Source organism: Saccopteryx bilineata, chromosome 4 (assembly GCF_036850765.1).
Source record: "Saccopteryx bilineata isolate mSacBil1 chromosome 4, mSacBil1_pri_phased_curated, whole genome shotgun sequence".
Lineage (NCBI taxonomy): Eukaryota > Metazoa > Chordata > Mammalia > Chiroptera > Emballonuridae > Saccopteryx > Saccopteryx bilineata.
The window spans coordinates 4,287,350-4,303,388 of record NC_089493.1 but is presented as its reverse complement, the minus strand read 5'-3'; the positions used below and the strand labels follow the sequence as shown (position 1 = coordinate 4,303,388).

Sequence of the window (16,039 nt, the reverse complement as noted above, 5' to 3'; positions counted from 1 at the left end):
CCTAGTAGGGGTGCTGTCACTCAAGTTGGGCCACTGGCATCTGCTGGCCCCAGGTGATGCTTATTCAGAGCAGCTGGGGTTGGACTGCGAGGGTCCGTACGCAGGGCACAGACTGACTGTCACTGCACCTACCTTCTGAATAGCAAGTCCATTCTGTGCCCAGAGTGGTTATCCCTGAGCCAAGAAGGAATGTCTTGCAGGCGAGACCTGTTCTGTGACGTCACAGGCATCTCCATGGCACCGACGCACGCGGCCCGGGAGCCGGGCTCCGGGTCAGCACCCCCGGGAAGGACAAAGTGTCACCGGCAGCCCCGCCGCTCCCCTGGCCTCTCCCGCCGTCCATGCTCACGCACGCTCACGGAGACATTTTCAAGGACATATTTTTGCCACTAAACCTTGAGTGACTCCCATTCCCTGCGACGTCCACGCCCTTTCACGTGGCCCCACTCTCCCCTCCTGAGAGCTGCGCCAGAGGGGCAGCCTTGCCCACCTCTAGTTTCGGGAGGCACCGAGCTCCCTCCCCTCCCACCACCCACAGCTCTGACTTTGGCGGGAAAGGCATCCCCCACCCCTCCTCCACCCCCGCTAGCTTAACCTCTACGCGGCTTAGTTTGGCACCTCCTTCAGGAAGCCTTCCTTGACCTCCGTGAGCCCTCAGCAGGCCAGACCAGCCTCTCTAGGAAGTGTTGATTGCAACGTGGCTCCTTAGACTGTCCTCCTCTGAGCCCAGGGACTTTCAATCCCAGTCTTCCCCACGGTCCGCACAGTAACTGCTTAACAATATGTATTGTTTTCAACAATATATATTTTTTTAATTTTTGTTATTTTATTTATTAATTTTAGAAAGGAGAGAGAGAGAGATAGAGAGAGAGATATAGAGAGGAGAGAGAGACAGAGAGAGAGAAGGGGGGGAGGAGCAGGAAGCATCAACTCCATATGTGCCTTGACCAGGCAAGCCCAAGGTTTCGAACCGGCAACCTCAGCATTTCCAGGTCGACGCTTTATCCACTGTGCCACCACAGGTCAGGCCTTCAACAATATATTTTTAATGAATGATGAATGAGTGAATTAAAGATGCCACAAATAATGTTAGCTGCTCTCACCTTTTATAAAGCAATTTTTGAAGTCAAGCAGTATGGATCTCCAATTTTGTCCTTTTTCAAGATTGTTTCACTCTTCTGGGTCCCTTGCATTTCCATGCGAATTTTGGAATTGCCTTGTCAATTTCTGGGGGGGAAAAATGCCAGCTGGAATTTTGATAGGAATTACGTTGTGCCTGACCAGGCAATGGCACAGTGGATAGAGCGTCGGACTGGGATGCGGAGGACCCAGGTTCGAGACCTCGAGGTCGCCAGCTTGAGCGCGGGCTCATCTGGTTTGAGCAAAGCTCACCAGCTTTGACCCAACGTCACTGGCTCGAGCAAGGGGTTACTCGGTCTGCTGAAGGCCCACAGTCAAGACACATATGAGAAAGCAGTCAATGAACAACTAAGGTGTCGCAACGAAAAACTGATGATTAAGCCTGACCAGGCGGTGGCGCAGTGGATAGAGCATCAGACTGGGATGCAGAGGACCCAGGTACGAGACCCCAAGGTTGCCAGCTTGAGCGCGGACTCATTTGATTTGAGCAGAAGCCCACCAGCTTGGACCCAAGGTCGCTGGCTCCAGCAAGGGGTTACTCGGTCTGCTGAAGGCCCGTAGTTAAGGCCCATATGAGAAAGCAATCAATGAATCAATGAACAACTAAGGTGTTGCAATGCGCAATGAAAAACTAATGATTAATGTTTCTCATCTCTCTCTGTCCCTGTCTATCCCTCTCTCTGACTCACTCTCTGTCTTTGTAAAAAATAAATTAAAAAAAAACAAAACTGGTGATTGATGCTTCTCATCTCTCTTCGTTCCTGTCTGTCTGTCCCTATCTATTCCTCTCTCTGACTCTCTCTCTCTGTCTCTGTTAAAAAAAAAAAAAAAAAAAAAAAAAAGCCCTGGCCGGTTGGCTCAGTGATAGAGCGTCGGCCTGGCGTGCGGAAGTCCCGGGTTCAATTCCCGGCCAGGGCACACAGGAGAAGCGCCCATCTGCTTCTCCACCCCTTCCCCTCTCCTTCCTCTCTGTCTCTCTTTTCCCCTCCTGCAGCCAAGGCTCCACTGGAGCAAAGATGGCCCAGGTGCTGGGGATGGTTCCTTGGCCTCTGCCCCAGGCGCTAGAGTGGCTCTGGTCGCAACAGAGCGACACCCCGGAGGGGCAGAGCATCGCCCCCTGGTAGGCATGCCGGGTGGATCCCGGTCGGGTGCATGCAGGAGTCTGTCTGACTGCCTCCCCATTTCCAGCTTCAGAAAAATACAAAAAAATACCAAAAAAACAAAAAAATTGTGTTGAGCCCTGACTGGGTAACTCAGATGGAGGGAGGGAGTAATGTCCAGATACACCAAGGTTGCAGGTTCGATCCCCAGTCAGGGCACATACAAGAAGCAACCAGTGAATGCACAACTAAGTGGGACAACAAATGGATGTTTCTGTCTTTCTCTCCCCTCCCCCCCCTCTCTAAAATCAATAAATTTTAAAAATTAAACAGTAACAAAAAAAGGAATTGAGTTGAATCTGTGAATCAACCTGGAGTGTATTCTTGACAATGTTATTTATACCTTCCAATCCATGAGCAGGGGATATCTTTTATTAAGTCTTCTTTGTTTTAACAAAGTTTTGTTGTTTTCCAAGTGTGATTCATACATTTGTTAAATTTATGTCTAAGTATTTTCAATGCTATTGTAAAAAATGAACTACTTTCTTAATTTTATTTTTGGGTTGGTCATTGCTAGTGTATAGAAATACAATTAATTTTTAAATATTGATCTTGTATGCTGCAACCTCGCCAAACTTGGAGGCCCTCTGTGTAGCTGCCATCGCTGGTTTGCTCTGTCTGCCTTCCGCAATGATGCTGTTTTCTGTGTGACCAGCAAACTGTGTGGGGCTGGTTCTTAGTGGGTGTCCAATAGAAACTTGATAACTATGTGCATGGCAGTGATAACTAGAGGTTCAGATGAGAGACAGTGAGGGTGTGTGTGTGTGTGGATTCCTTATGATTTTCTATATACACAATCATGTCATCCACAAACAGAGATAATTTTTACTCCTTCCTGTCCTCCTTTTCCTTCTCTTGACTAATGGCCCAGGCTCCAACCTCCAGTGCAGTGTTGAATAGAACTGGCTAGAACGAGTATCCTGCCTTATTCCGACTTGTGCATTTAATGATGGTACAAAGTACCTGAATTATGTCTGAGTTATAAAGACACTGTAAGGAACAGAAGCACTTACAGATGAAACGATGTGGTGAAATCCAGAAGGTGGTTCCGAAAGTGGGGGGGGGGGCATTTCAGGGCTGGTGGTTCCATCCGCTCAACCATGTAACAATCAGGTAGCTGATCTATCAATTCTTTGTCATTCTGATCTGTTAGGGTTTTTTTGTTTTTGTTTTTAAATCTGGAATGTAAAAAAATACAACAGTGCTTTTTTTAGAGCCCATTTCCATGTCTAGAATATTCATTGTTGACGTCAAGTGTTGAGGCCGTAAAGTACTTTCATAAGAAGATGATGTATGTTCTAAGCGGACAGATAGCCTTGGCAGATGCTCTCTCTGCTCCCTGGCTCTGCATATGATCACAGAATCTTTGTTCAGATTTTAATGGGGTTATTATTAGGCTGTGACTCACTGAAAGCCCTGCTTCCTGCAATGTTTGTTCCCAGGGAGGTGAAGTGATGTTCCTTCCTACAGAAGAGTAATCTGTAATCACACTTTCAAAGGTCAGAGCAGATCTTGAAGGCTTTAAAAAGGGAACAAAAGCTTTCCTAAATCACAGGTAGTCCTGGGTTACAAATGAGATAGGTTCTGTAGGTTTGTTCTTAAGTTGAATGTGTAAGTTGGAACAGGTACATTAACCTATTACTGTTTATTACTGTTAGTCTTTTTTTTAAATTTTATTTATTCATTTTTAGAGAGGAGAGAGAGAGGGAGAGAGAGAGACAGAGAAGAAGAGAGAGGAGACAGAGACAGAGAGAAGGGGGGAGGAGCTGGAAGCATCAACTCCCATATGTGCCTTGACCAAGCAAGCCCAGGGTTTCGAACCGGCGACCTCAGCATTTCCAGGTCGATGCTTTATCCACTGCGCCACCACAGGTCAGGCTTACATTAACCTATTAAAGCAACTCAGACAGATGTTTGTCTTAATGTAGTATTTATTTTTACCTTTCTGACATTTTCAAACCTATAGAATCTATCTTGCTAGTAACCCGAGGACTGCCTCTATACAAAATTATTTAAACAAATTGCCACCCTACTCCCCTTTGTTGCAATGAGGTCAGCTTCATGTCAGCAGTCACCCCCTTCCAGAGGTCTCCCCAAACCTTGTCCTGCCAGCAGTGAGTCCCGCTGTCCTTATACTTCTGCTGGGGTCTTCACGGCCCTCTGTGTAGCTGCCATCGCTATTTTGCTCTGCCTGCCTTCCGCAATGATGCTGTTTTCTGTGTGACCAGCAAACTGCGTGGGGATGGTTCTTAGTGGGTGTCCAATAGAAACTTGATAACTATGTGCATGGCAGCGATAACTAGAGGTTCAGATGAGAGACAGTGAGGGTGGAAGTAGCCTGGAAAACTTCCTGGAGGAGGTGAGGCTTAGACTGCAGCTTGCTGGATGACAATGCACTTGAGGACAATATCTGTGGTAGAAGTGAGCCTGAGTATGGTGACCTCATAGGACAGGGAGGAAAGGTCCCACCTGAGTAGGTGAGTCTTTGGAAGTAATGGCTGTCCGTTTTGTGTCAGGCACCTGCTAAGTTCACTTACCTAGAAAATGGCAGAACAGGCCCTGGCTGGTTGGCTCAGCGGTAGAGCGTCGGCCTAGCGTGCGGAGGACCCGGGTTCGATTCCCGGCCAGGGCACATAGGAGAAGCGCCCATTTGCTTCTCCACCCCTCCGCCGTGCTTTCCTCTCTGTCTCTCTCTTCCCCTCCCGCAGCCAAGGCTCCATTGGAGCAAAGATGGCCCGGGCGCTGGGGATGGCTCTGTGGCCTCTGCCTCAGGCGCTAGAGTGGCTCTGGTTGCAGCATGGCGACGCCCAGGATGGGCAGAGCATCGCCCCCTGGTGGGCAATGCATCGCCCCTGGTGGGCGTGCCGGGTGGATCCCGGTCGGGCGCATGCGGGAGTCTGTCTGACTGTCTCTCCCTGTTTCCAGCTTCAGAAAAATGCAAAAAAAAAAAAAAAAAAAAAAAAAAAGAAAATGGCAGAACAGCCTTGAAGGTATTCTCTCTCTCCTTTAATATATACTTTATTGATTTTAGAGAGAGAGAAAGGGGTAGGGAGAGAGAGAGAGAGAGAGAAAGGAGCATCCATCTGTTCCTGTATGTGCCTGGACTGGGGATTGAACCAGCAACCTCTGCACTTTGGGATGATTCTGTAACCAACTGAACGAAGGTACAATCTCTAATTTACAAATGAGATAAGAATGCAAGGATCCAGCAACTTGCTCAAGGTTCTTTTTCTTTTTTTTTAATTTAATTTTATTTTTTACATTTTTATTTATTCATTTTTTTAGAGAGAGGAGACACAGAGAGAGAAAGAGACAGAGAGAGGAAAGAGATAGAAAGAACAGAGAGAGGGGCAGGAAGCATCAACTCCCATATGTGCCTTGACCAGGCAAGCCTGGGGTTTTGAACCGGCGACCTCAGCGTTCCAGGTCGACGCTTTTACCCACTGTGCCATCACAAGGTCAGGCTACTTTTCTTTTTTTTAATGATTGATTTTAGATAAAGAGGAAGGGGGAGAGAGAAAGAGGCAGGCAGGCAGACACACAAAAATATTGATCTGTTCTTGCATGTGCCCTGACCAGGTATCGAACCCACAACATTTGTGTATCAGGGCAACGCTCCAACCAAGCAAGCTCTCCAGCCAGGGCTCAAGGACACTGTGAACACTAGTAGACTGTCTTTTACATCCTTTTTTTTTTTTTTTAATTTTGCTATTTAGGTATAGCGCATCATTAAATTCAGCCATTTTAAGTATTAATACATTTAAAGCTCTATAGATTTTAATAAATATGTACACCCACATAGTCATCACCTTAAGTTATTGGACACTTCCAAATGTTCCCCCTTGGCCCTTGACAATCAATCTCACTAGGACTGCTGGCCCCAGGCCACCCACTTACCCACTTTCTGATGTAGTTTGACTTTTCTAGAATTTTATGAAAATGAAATCACATAGCACGTAGCTTTTTGTGACTGGATCCTTCCACTCAGCGTAATGCTTTTCAGGACAATTCACATCTCAACACTACTGGGTCTTCCAACGGTGAACCTGGTTGCCTCGGCCTCTGATGATTTTAGTTCCTTGTCCAGGTGTTGCAAAGCCTTTGTGACATGTACTTCTGTTCAGTAGGCTACTGTGAATAAACAAGGATTTAATGATTGTTGCTAACATAAATTCAATTGGTTTTTGTATCTTGATCTTCTATCCTGGGACTTTGCTAAATTCACGTATTAGTTCTCAGACTGTTTCTGTAGGTTCCTCAGTGCTTGTCTACAACCAAGCCACCTGTGAATAAATTTCATCTTTTCCAGTCCACTCCCATCTTTGCTTTTTAAGCACCGACTCCTCTCCTCAGCAGGACGGGACTAGACACATTGGGCTGAACCAGGTGAGGGACCCCTGGGGGTGTTTTTGTGGGATGCCAGCTTGGTGTGTCTGCCCCCTCACTGGGCTGGGCACCCTCCTTCTGGGCGGTCCCATTCTCAGTACAGAGGTTACCAGGGACAGTTCCAGATACACAGTACTTGTCTGTTTGCCAGAAATGCTTTTATAAAGGCCCCCAGTTTGCAGACTCCCTCAAACGCCTGCTGCTTTGATTTGAAGGCAGTCTTGCGTGTTCTTAGGACACAGAACCTCCCCTGCCCTGCCCTCCTTGGCCCAGTCCGCCCCAGTCCACCCCCTTCCTCCAGCTGCTGACCTCTCAGGCACAACAGCAAAGAGCCTATGGGCTTTGGAGTTAACTGTGGCCTCAAATACTGGTAACTCAAAGTAATTCCTAAGAACTTCAGCCTCTGAGGATGTTAAGGCATAAATGTGGTTAATGTTGACAGGGACTCAGGCCACTGAGCGCTAGGGCACTGACCTTTCTCAGTGTAGGACCCCATGCTCTGCCTTGCCCGTTTGTCCCCACCACCTTTTAATAGGTGATCTCAGACTCCCAACCCAAATTCTATACAGACCTGCTACCAGTTTTTCTAAAAATCAACTTCATAATTGTTAAGACTTGAATTCAGCCATCACCACCCCAAGCCCCTAGAAAACAGGTGCTCCCTTTCAAAGGTCACTCTTCCCACCTGCAGCTTAGCCACCAGCAGCCCACTCGCCTGAAGCTCAATTAAGCAGAAAGAACAAGGCAAGGCATCAGGGAGAACAGCGGTAAGCAGGTTTGATAAATTACTGAGACATTCTTTAGGCCAAGGTTTTAAGGGGCTATATTTAGAATTGTAAGGTGTTCCACAAAGGCCATCAAAAAGCAGCTTGGACATGAAAACCGTGAGGCAAAATGTTTATTAGAAAATGTATTACATGGAGACAGGGAGTGTCTGATAGACATTCTCCCACATCTGCCACCTGTGTACCCTGGAAGGTCCCAGGAAGACTCCAGTCAGTGTAAATGGTCTTGTGTTCCTTGAATCTTCTCCGAAGCAAGATGTGTACATCTAATACTCTTGTATACTGTCATCTAACCTCCCAGCCCCCCAAATAAAACATTTCCAAAAAAACCTTTTTTAATGTCTTGTATTTGCCAGTCTTTTAAAAGCACAATGTCACTTGAGTACATTTCCATTCACAAATCTTGCTCTGAGTTAGTTTTGAAAGGCTTTACAACATGCCAAGTCAGCTTATGTTTTTGCTACTCTAAACACCACTTTTCTTTGGAAACAAGCCCTACAGATAGATACTGCCATCCAGTAGGCTGGGCTCAGCACACTAATTTCTAGAGGCCATACATGCAGTCGGTAGCTATAGGGATGGAAGGTTCAGAAAGCAGGTCCTAGGGGATGCAAGTTGTTTTAACCTCGTATGTGTATCTCAGGACACTTCAGTGACAAAAGCTTTGTCTACCTAGGAATCCACTTGAGAGCTCAACACTTTAGACCACAAAACTAACATTAGGTCACACACACAACAAAAAACCTCACTCTGCTAAAATAAGCCAACATGAAACTAAAGAAACTAGCTCTTCTTTAGCGCCGAAGTATCACAGTATCATACACTTGGAAGTGGAAAGAGACCTTATTCTTTCCTTAAGTAGTTGTCATGCCATACAGATTTTTTAAATGTTAACAAAAATAAAGAAAAAAGTCCTTGAAAATATATTATCCAAGGGAATGAAGGTGAAGAATTGAGCATGTGCGTCATTCCTCGGCGAGCTTAGTCCACTTCCTCCATGCGTGACGTGTCATCGTCCCCCTCCAGGGGCGGCATCTCTTCCGTCACAGCAGTGCTGCTCTCCTCCGCCGCGGGGTCGTCCTCATCGATACCTTTTCAGAAATAAAAGCCATGTTTAGTTTCCTTATAGACCAACTACTACCACCAGCACTCTCGCCAGCTCCAAGGCCGGGCACTGCAGTCCAGGGCACAGGCCCCTTAGTCCCCTTCTCCAGCCCTTGTGGGTCAGGAGGCTTATTTATCTGTCTCTTCAACGTGGGACTTCAGTGTTCGCCAAGCTGGATGAGATAATCCAATTGTGCTTAGCTAAAATTTACCCCCTTTCAACAGTCAAGTTTAAGTGTTTCTGACAACACTGGCTTACCAAGCCCGAGTTTGATCATCCTGTAGATCCGGTTGGCGTGTGTCTGGGGGTCCTCCAGGCTGAAGCCCGACGACAGCAGGGCAGTCTCGTAGAGGAGAATGACCAGGTCCTTCACAGACTTGTCGTTCTTGTCTGCCTCCGCCTTCTGCCTCAAGGTCTCGATGATGGAATGGTCGGGGTTTATCTCCAGGTGTTTCTTTGCTGCCATGTAGCCCATTGTGGAGTTGTCTCTCAGGGCTTGAGCCTTCATGATTCTTTCCATGTTCGCTGTCCAGCCGTATGTGCTTGTGACAATGCAGCATGGGGATGTCACCAATCGGTTTGACACGACCACCTGTAGTCAAAGTATTAAAATGATGACTAAGCTCAGGCTGAAGTTTTCTACCCACTAAGAGAACTTAGAAGTAAGGGACCATGTGTGGCTTAACTTTGAAAAACGCCAAACATTACCCAAAACCTATGTATTCTTACTCATCAATGTCACCGTTAATTTTCTAAATAAATCTATATTCTAGATTAAAAAAAAAAATCCCCAAACCAAAATCCACCTAACATTTTTCTAAAGCAGGATACATTAAATTCACATACCTTTTCTACTTTTTTCTCCAAGATGTCCTTCATGATTTTGCAGAGGTTTTCAAACTTAGTTTTTTTCTCTTCTTGTTTCTTTTTCTCTTCTTCATCTTCTGGAAGTTCCAAGCCCTCTTTGGTGACTGACACTAAAGTCTTCCCCTCAAACTCCTTCAGCTGCTGCACACAGTACTCGTCGATAGGCTCGATCATGTAGATCACTTCCAGGCCGTGCTTCCGAAGCCGCTCCACAAAGGCCGAGTTAGCAACCTGGTCCTTGGTCTCCCCTAGCAATGAAAGAGTCTTCTCAGACTTTTCACAGGAAGCGGTTTCATTCCCTTTGACTTTTGCTATCTAGTCAGATCAAACCACCAGATGCGGCCGGCTCGTATTAACTGTATATGCAGGGCCACAGTTGTAGAAACACTTCCAGTTCCTAGGAGGTTACAAGAACACGACTTACACACTTACTGCCCATTACCTGTGATGTAGTAGATGTGTTTCTGGTTCTCCTTCATTCTGGTGCAATAGTCCTTGAGGGAAACCATCTCATCACCAGAAGCAGACGTGTAGTATCTCAACAGCTCTGAGAGCTTCTTCCGATTTTGAGAGTCCTCATGTATTCCAAGCTGAAAGATAACATTAGCTTTAGAAAAAATTGTTCTGCATTAAAAAAAAAAAAAAGTATATTTAAAAACTAAGCCAGTTTCATTATTGCTATTAGTGCTCAAGCGTGTTTATACCAACCTTAATGTTTTTAGAGAACTGCTCATAAAACTTTTTGTAGTTCTCCTTATCTTCTGCCAGTTCAGTGAACAGTTCCAAGCATTTTTTTACCAAATTTTTCCTGATAACTTTCAAAATTTTGCTTTGTTGCAACATCTCCCGGGAAATATTTAGAGGGAGATCCTCAGAGTCCACCACACCTCTAATGAAGTCTGAAAGAATGAATATAAAGACAAAAGTCACTCCAGTGACAAAAAATCAAATAGGTAAACTCCACCAACCAAAGATGAGTGAATCCCCCTGCCCAGGGCCCAATCTGAAGTCGAGGTCCCGCCTGTGAAGAGCCGTGTCCTGCAGTACTAAGGCTGCGGGTTCGATCTCCAAAGCACAGATGAAAAGAGATCAATAAATGCACATCTAAGTGAAACAACCCCCACCCCAAAACAGACAGCATGAATTTTTAATTTAACCAGTGACAGTGACCACTCTTTAAACCCAACTCTACTTACTCAGATACTCAGGGATCAGCTCCTCACAGTTATCCATGATGAAAACTCGGCGAACGTACAACTTAATGTTGTTCTTTTTCTTTCTGTTTTCAAAGAGGTCAAACGGAGCACGTCTTGGGACAAAAAGAAGAGCTCTGAATTCCAACTGTCCTTCAACTGAAAAATGCTGTAATAAAACACACGTTAAGTCATGATCAGGTCAAACACGGGCAGGTCGTAACTTAGAGGACTGTGGGCGAGGGCCTGACGTTTCCGGTAGAGCCTGCAGGGGCAGACTGGTTTGGACACTCAGCAGTCCCTCACCTTTACTGCCAGATGATCCTCCCAGTCGTTAGTCAAGCTCTTGTAGAACTCCCCGTATTCTTCATTAGTGATGTCGTCCGGATTTCTGGTCCATATTGGCTTTGTTTTGTTTAGTTCTTCTTGATCGATGTACTTCTCCTTGATCTTCTTCTTCTTCTTCTTGTCACCATCCTTCTTTTCTTCTTCCTCTTCGTCAGAACCAACATCTTGGATTTCAGGTTTGTCATCAGATTCCTTTTCTTCTTTTTCTTTCTCTTCCTCTTTCTCCTCCTTTTCTTCAGCCTCATCATCACTGACTTCCTTATCTCGTTCCTTCTCCACCTGCAAAAAAAGGACAAAATCTCAATCTGAATGAAAAAATTAAATGGAGTAGGCAGACTACAGCAAAGCCCAAATTAGCTAAGCTAAGAAACATTAACCAAGAAACCTCTCATCAATACTTGATGTATTTAACTAAATATAGCCCTGGGTACCTGCACAGTAAAATAGAACTTCAGACTAGTCCAATCCAGTCAATTATTGCAAGTTTGGGTCTCTGCCTTATCAACAGATCTTTTGAACTAAGGACATTCAGAAACTTACAAAAAGAGTGATGGGGTAGCCAATGAATTGAGAGTGTTTCTTCACGATCTCCTTGATCCTTCTCTCCTCCAAGTATTCAGTCTGATCCTCCTTCAGGTGCAGGATAACCTTAGTTCCACGACCCATGGGTTCCCCTAGAAGGGAAACAGGGAAACCAATTCAACTTCAATTTTGTGGCAAATCAAGGTAAAAAATTCACAATCTATTCAGCTCTGAATACTTCTTGAACAAGCCTACAAAGCAGGGTTCACAGTTACTGGATGGAGTAGCAGCAGTTAGCCACCTCGCCCATAACTGCGATCTCAGGCTTTGCTCTACCACCTGCACACCAGCTTGTTCCCCAACTCAGGCCAATCTCACAGCCTCTTCCGGAGGTCCAGTGCTTCCCCACCCTACTTCCAGACCACTGACTTCATCAGCACAGCATGCCACCAGGAGCCTACCTGTGTCAGTCCTAACTGTGAACGATCCTCCTGCAGAAGACTCCCAGGCATACTGCTCATCGTCATTATGTTTGGTGATGACGGTCACCTTTTCAGCAACCAAATAGGCCGAGTAAAACCCGACACCAAACTGACCAATCATAGAGATATCAGCACCAGCCTGCAAAGCTTCCATGAACGCTTTGGTTCCAGACTTGGCGATGGTACCCAGGTTATTGATCAAATCGGCCTTGGTCATTCCAATTCCAGTATCCACAATAGTGAGGGTTCGATCTTGTTTGTTTGGAATGAGATTAATGTGTAGCTCTTTCCCAGAGTCTAGTTTACTGGGATCCGTCAAGCTTTCATATCTGATCTTATCCAGAGCCTATCAAAAAATACAAATGGGTAAGCACAACCGCCCCTAGGTGGTGAAAATTACGCGGAACCCAAAAAGCCCAGCTCTGCGGGAAATCGACTTACGTCTGACGAATTTGAGATCAGCTCCCTCAGAAAGATCTCCTTATTCGAATAGAAAGTGTTGATGATCAGTGACATCAACTGGGCGATCTCCGCCTGGAAGGCGAACGTCTCCACCTCCTCCTCCTCCATCGGCTGGTCGTGGGTCTGGGTGTCCTCGGGCATCTGCGGGCGACAGGCGCCGGCCGGTTGGAGCCCCGCAGCGCGTCCCCCACGGCGCCGCCGGGGATCCCGGAGACGCCGAGTCGCAGGAACCCGAGAACGGGAGGCGGCCGACAAAGGGATGACCTCATTCCTCCCACGGCGCCGCTGCGGCAGCGCGCGCCCGCCCGCGGGGCCCTCGCTCGCGGGCCTCGGACCCCGGGCGGCCGCCGCGCTGTGGCTCGGCCGGAACGCCCCACCAGCCCCGGGACAGCCCTCCCGCCGAGCCCCGCGCCGCCGGGCCGGCCATCATCGCATCGGGCCCGAGGCCTCCGGGGCGGAGCGAGGCTGCCCGCCCCCCAAGCGCGGCCGAGGGTCCCCCGGCCGCTGCGCCGCACTGCCCGCCCCCCCGAGCCCCCAGTCCCCCCGACCGCCCCCTCACCTTGGCTAAGCGATGGCAATGGATCCGCAGGGACGCAACACCAGATCGCAGAAGCAACTGGCGCGCAGTCCCCGCGCCCTCCTTATATAGACTTGGGCCCGCCCTACGTGCGCGGCGCCTTTTCCAGAAGCCTCCCGAACCTTCCGGAAGAACCCTCCCCAACCGCCGCCGCGGCCGCGCGCCTGCGCCTGCGCCATGGCCGCCGCCCGCGCCTCCCCGCCGCCGCTGCAGCGCGGCTGCGCAGCCGGGAATTCTCGGGAAGGTCCCGCGCCTGCGGGGCCGCCGCCCCAGTCCGGCCCCCCGTGCGTTGTCCGTCCTGCGTCCCGACAGCTCGCGCGGGCGGGAGGGGACCCCGTAGGCGCGGGGTTGGACCGGGGCCGGCGCTAGCGCTGCGGTGAAGCCCGTAAAAGTGAACTTGTCATTCTTGCGAGTCCCCATGGCGGGTCAGCCGCGGGGATTAAATGGAAGGCGGATCCCCCGATTCCCGCTGGCGGCCCTCGCGGCCTCGGAACCGGGTCGCCCAGCGTCAGAGGGGCCGGTGCCAAGTTCAGGGCCTGGAGGCCGTGGGCAGGGGCGAGGGTTAGTGAGTCGAGGCCCCGGGTCACGTTTAGAGCCTTGAGGTCAGAGCAGCCGTGGTGGATCCGGGGCCAGCGTTGGGGGTCGGGACCGCATCTCTTCGGGCAGCAGGCTCAGGTCCCTGAAATTCGGGGGACACGTGCTTGCCGGCGCCTCGGGCGGGGCCAGCCCGACGTGTGAGGGCCGACCCGGGAGGCCACCCGGATTCGGGTTTCTGCCTTCGCTGGAAGGGCGCTCCACTGCCCCCACCTGGAGGGGCGCGCTGTCCGGACCCGGGGAGGCGCTGAGCGCCCGCCCCCGGCTTTCGGCGCTGATCCCGTCCCCACGTCCCCCTGCACGCGGGCCGCGCTGAAACAGAGTACATGGAGCCCCGAGTTCTTCAAACCCACGCGCAACCTCTTGGTGTCCCAAAAGCCACGCCCTTCCCATTTTGAGGGTCCCTTAGTCTGAAATCCTGGCATTGGGTGAATAAATGCGCGCACCCCCAGCTACACCCATCATAATAAACTCCATCTTCTTTACTTATTTTACGTAATTTTAGGTATCCATATCAAGTATCTAATTCATGGCTAGAGTGATTACCTAACACCAAAAGCCAATTTCTAAGTGGGAATTGGCAATGTGCTCCGGACCCCCTGCCAGGTGAGAGGTGTGACACTCGCTGGTGCAGAGGGGTCCTTAGACCTGGCCAGCTCCGCAACTCAGTGACTGAAGAGTAAGGAACCCAAGCGCTCCGGCCTAGCCGAGCTTCTCCAGCACCATCCCCCACACTGTGGCTGCCTTTGTCTGTAGCTCCTCCCACTGCTGGCCCTCCTCCCTCCAACCCGGGCCTTCGGGAACAATCTGGAAGCTCTTGACGATGTAAACAAACCAGACAGAGCACCCACCACTGGCTTGTCTCCAGGGTAACCCAGCTTTTCCAGGAATGGGATTTTCAAACTAGGGTTGGAGACCCCTCTGGAGGGTGCGAAATGAACGCGGGGCGTCCTGACTCGCGTTAAAAACAGAAAAACTAGGATGATGGAAGCTACCAGCCACGTGGTGGGGTTTGGGGGCATTTGCTGGGGCATGCTGCAGATTGTATGTCTGACCCCAGCTGAGTCAGAAGTTCGCAGCCCGGGTTTCCCCTGCGGCCCGGGCTGGGGGCGGGGGGCGGACGAGGGGGGCAGCGGAGGAGGAGGAAGAGGAAAGGGGCCCAGCTGAAGCGGCAGGTTTCCTGTCGCCACCGTGGGCAGTGAAAGGTCACCACGCAGCGGTGGTGGCGGGCGCCTCCTCCACTCCTGACATGGAGGCCTGATTCCCTTCTTCCTTTCGACCCTGCTTCTGCGGTGGTTCTGAGGTTTAAGATTACTGGTAGATGCTTTCAGACCCCAGTGGTGAGATTCTCCGTCCCTGGAGCGCTCACCGTCCCTCGCCTCCAGGACTGTTTCCCAGCACGCTCCAGTTTTGTCCCTCCCACATTCCCGATCCCCTATCCTCCAGCTCTTCCCGGCCAGCCTCAGGTCCCTGTCCTCTGACCCACGGAAGCATCATCGCCCTCCTGTAGGCCTCTGCCTCTATTCCACCGTCAGCGTGCTGCGCTCTCCCTTCGGCCGCTGGAGGCTCCTGCCTCCTGCGCAGACTCTCCTTCCCGCTCTCCCCGCCTGACCTGTTGCTGGAGCTTCTGGAACAGGACTTGTGTGCAGAGGACTCAGAAGTCCAGGCCGGCACCCTTCCAGCTCCCGATCTGGACGCTGATGCCTCTTCCCTCACCTACCTGGCTACCGTGCAGGGCTCACTAGCCAGGTGCTGGTCCAATGGTTTTCTAGAACCCCAAGCATCTCCACAGGGGTGCTGGGTGAGCCCTACCATGTATGCTTCTTAAATATCTCTTGAATCTGTCCACTTCTCTCCACTGTCACCCCCCCCACCTCCCTAGGCCTTCTCACCGTTGCCCACCCACCCATCAGCTCATCTGGAAGACCTCCACAGCCACCTGACTGCTCCTTGCCTCTGATCCGATCTGCCTCCATGGGCCAGCCAGACTGAGTTTTGAGAACAGAGATCAGCCTCCTCCTCCACACACTCCCCACACCTTCCATGACGTCCCCATCACGCCTAGGGGAAAGACTGCGCCTTAGCCAGGACAGCCCCTGCAGGGGCACCCACCTACCCATTTGTCCTTAGTTTCCAGGGTGCTCTGTCAATCTCCTTTTTGAACCACATTCTATGATCCACCCCACAGGAAGGCCACTCCCCCTATTTCTTCTAATTAAAATCCTAGTGGAACTTCAGCTCTGTTTCCTTAGGGACCCCTTCCCACCCTCACCTTGCCTTCTTTTTTTATTATTATTTTATTATTTTTTAAATTATTTTTTTATTTTTTTATTTTTTACAGAGACAGAATGAGTCAGAGAGAGGGATAGACAGGGACAGACAGACAGGAACGGAGAGAGATGAGAAGCATCAATCATC

At 49.6% G+C, this 16,039-nt stretch overlaps 1 protein-coding gene across 1 annotated transcript; it reads right to left on the bottom strand.

Moving 5' to 3' along the window:
• Positions 1 to 7,567: 7,567 nt before the first annotated feature.
• On the bottom strand, positions 7,568 to 13,167 carry HSP90AA1 (heat shock protein 90 alpha family class A member 1). The gene is made up of 11 exons (XM_066273035.1): positions 13,010 to 13,167; positions 12,430 to 12,591; positions 11,968 to 12,334; positions 11,525 to 11,658; positions 10,943 to 11,263; positions 10,640 to 10,805; positions 10,152 to 10,342; positions 9,886 to 10,033; positions 9,423 to 9,691; positions 8,835 to 9,168; positions 7,568 to 8,562 (listed from the first exon to the last, which is right to left on the bottom strand). The coding sequence occupies exons 2-11, from the start codon at positions 12,589 to 12,591 to the stop codon at positions 8,453 to 8,455; spliced, it is 2,202 nt and encodes a 733-aa protein (XP_066129132.1). The 5' UTR covers positions 13,010 to 13,167; the 3' UTR covers positions 7,568 to 8,452.
• Between the last annotated feature and the right edge of the window lie 2,872 nt (positions 13,168 to 16,039).

Coding starts and splice junctions, on each gene's coding strand:
- HSP90AA1 (XM_066273035.1), bottom strand. CDS start 12,591: ATGCCCGAGGACACCCAGACCCACGACCAGCCGATGGAGGAGGAGGAG. Junction 11,659..11,967: donor CACAGTTAGGACTGACACAG/GTAGGCTCCTGG, acceptor TTTCCCTTCTAG/GGGAACCCATGGGTCGTGGA. Junction 9,692..9,885: donor ACACATCTACTACATCACAG/GTAATGGGCAGT, acceptor TTTCATTGCTAG/GGGAGACCAAGGACCAGGTT.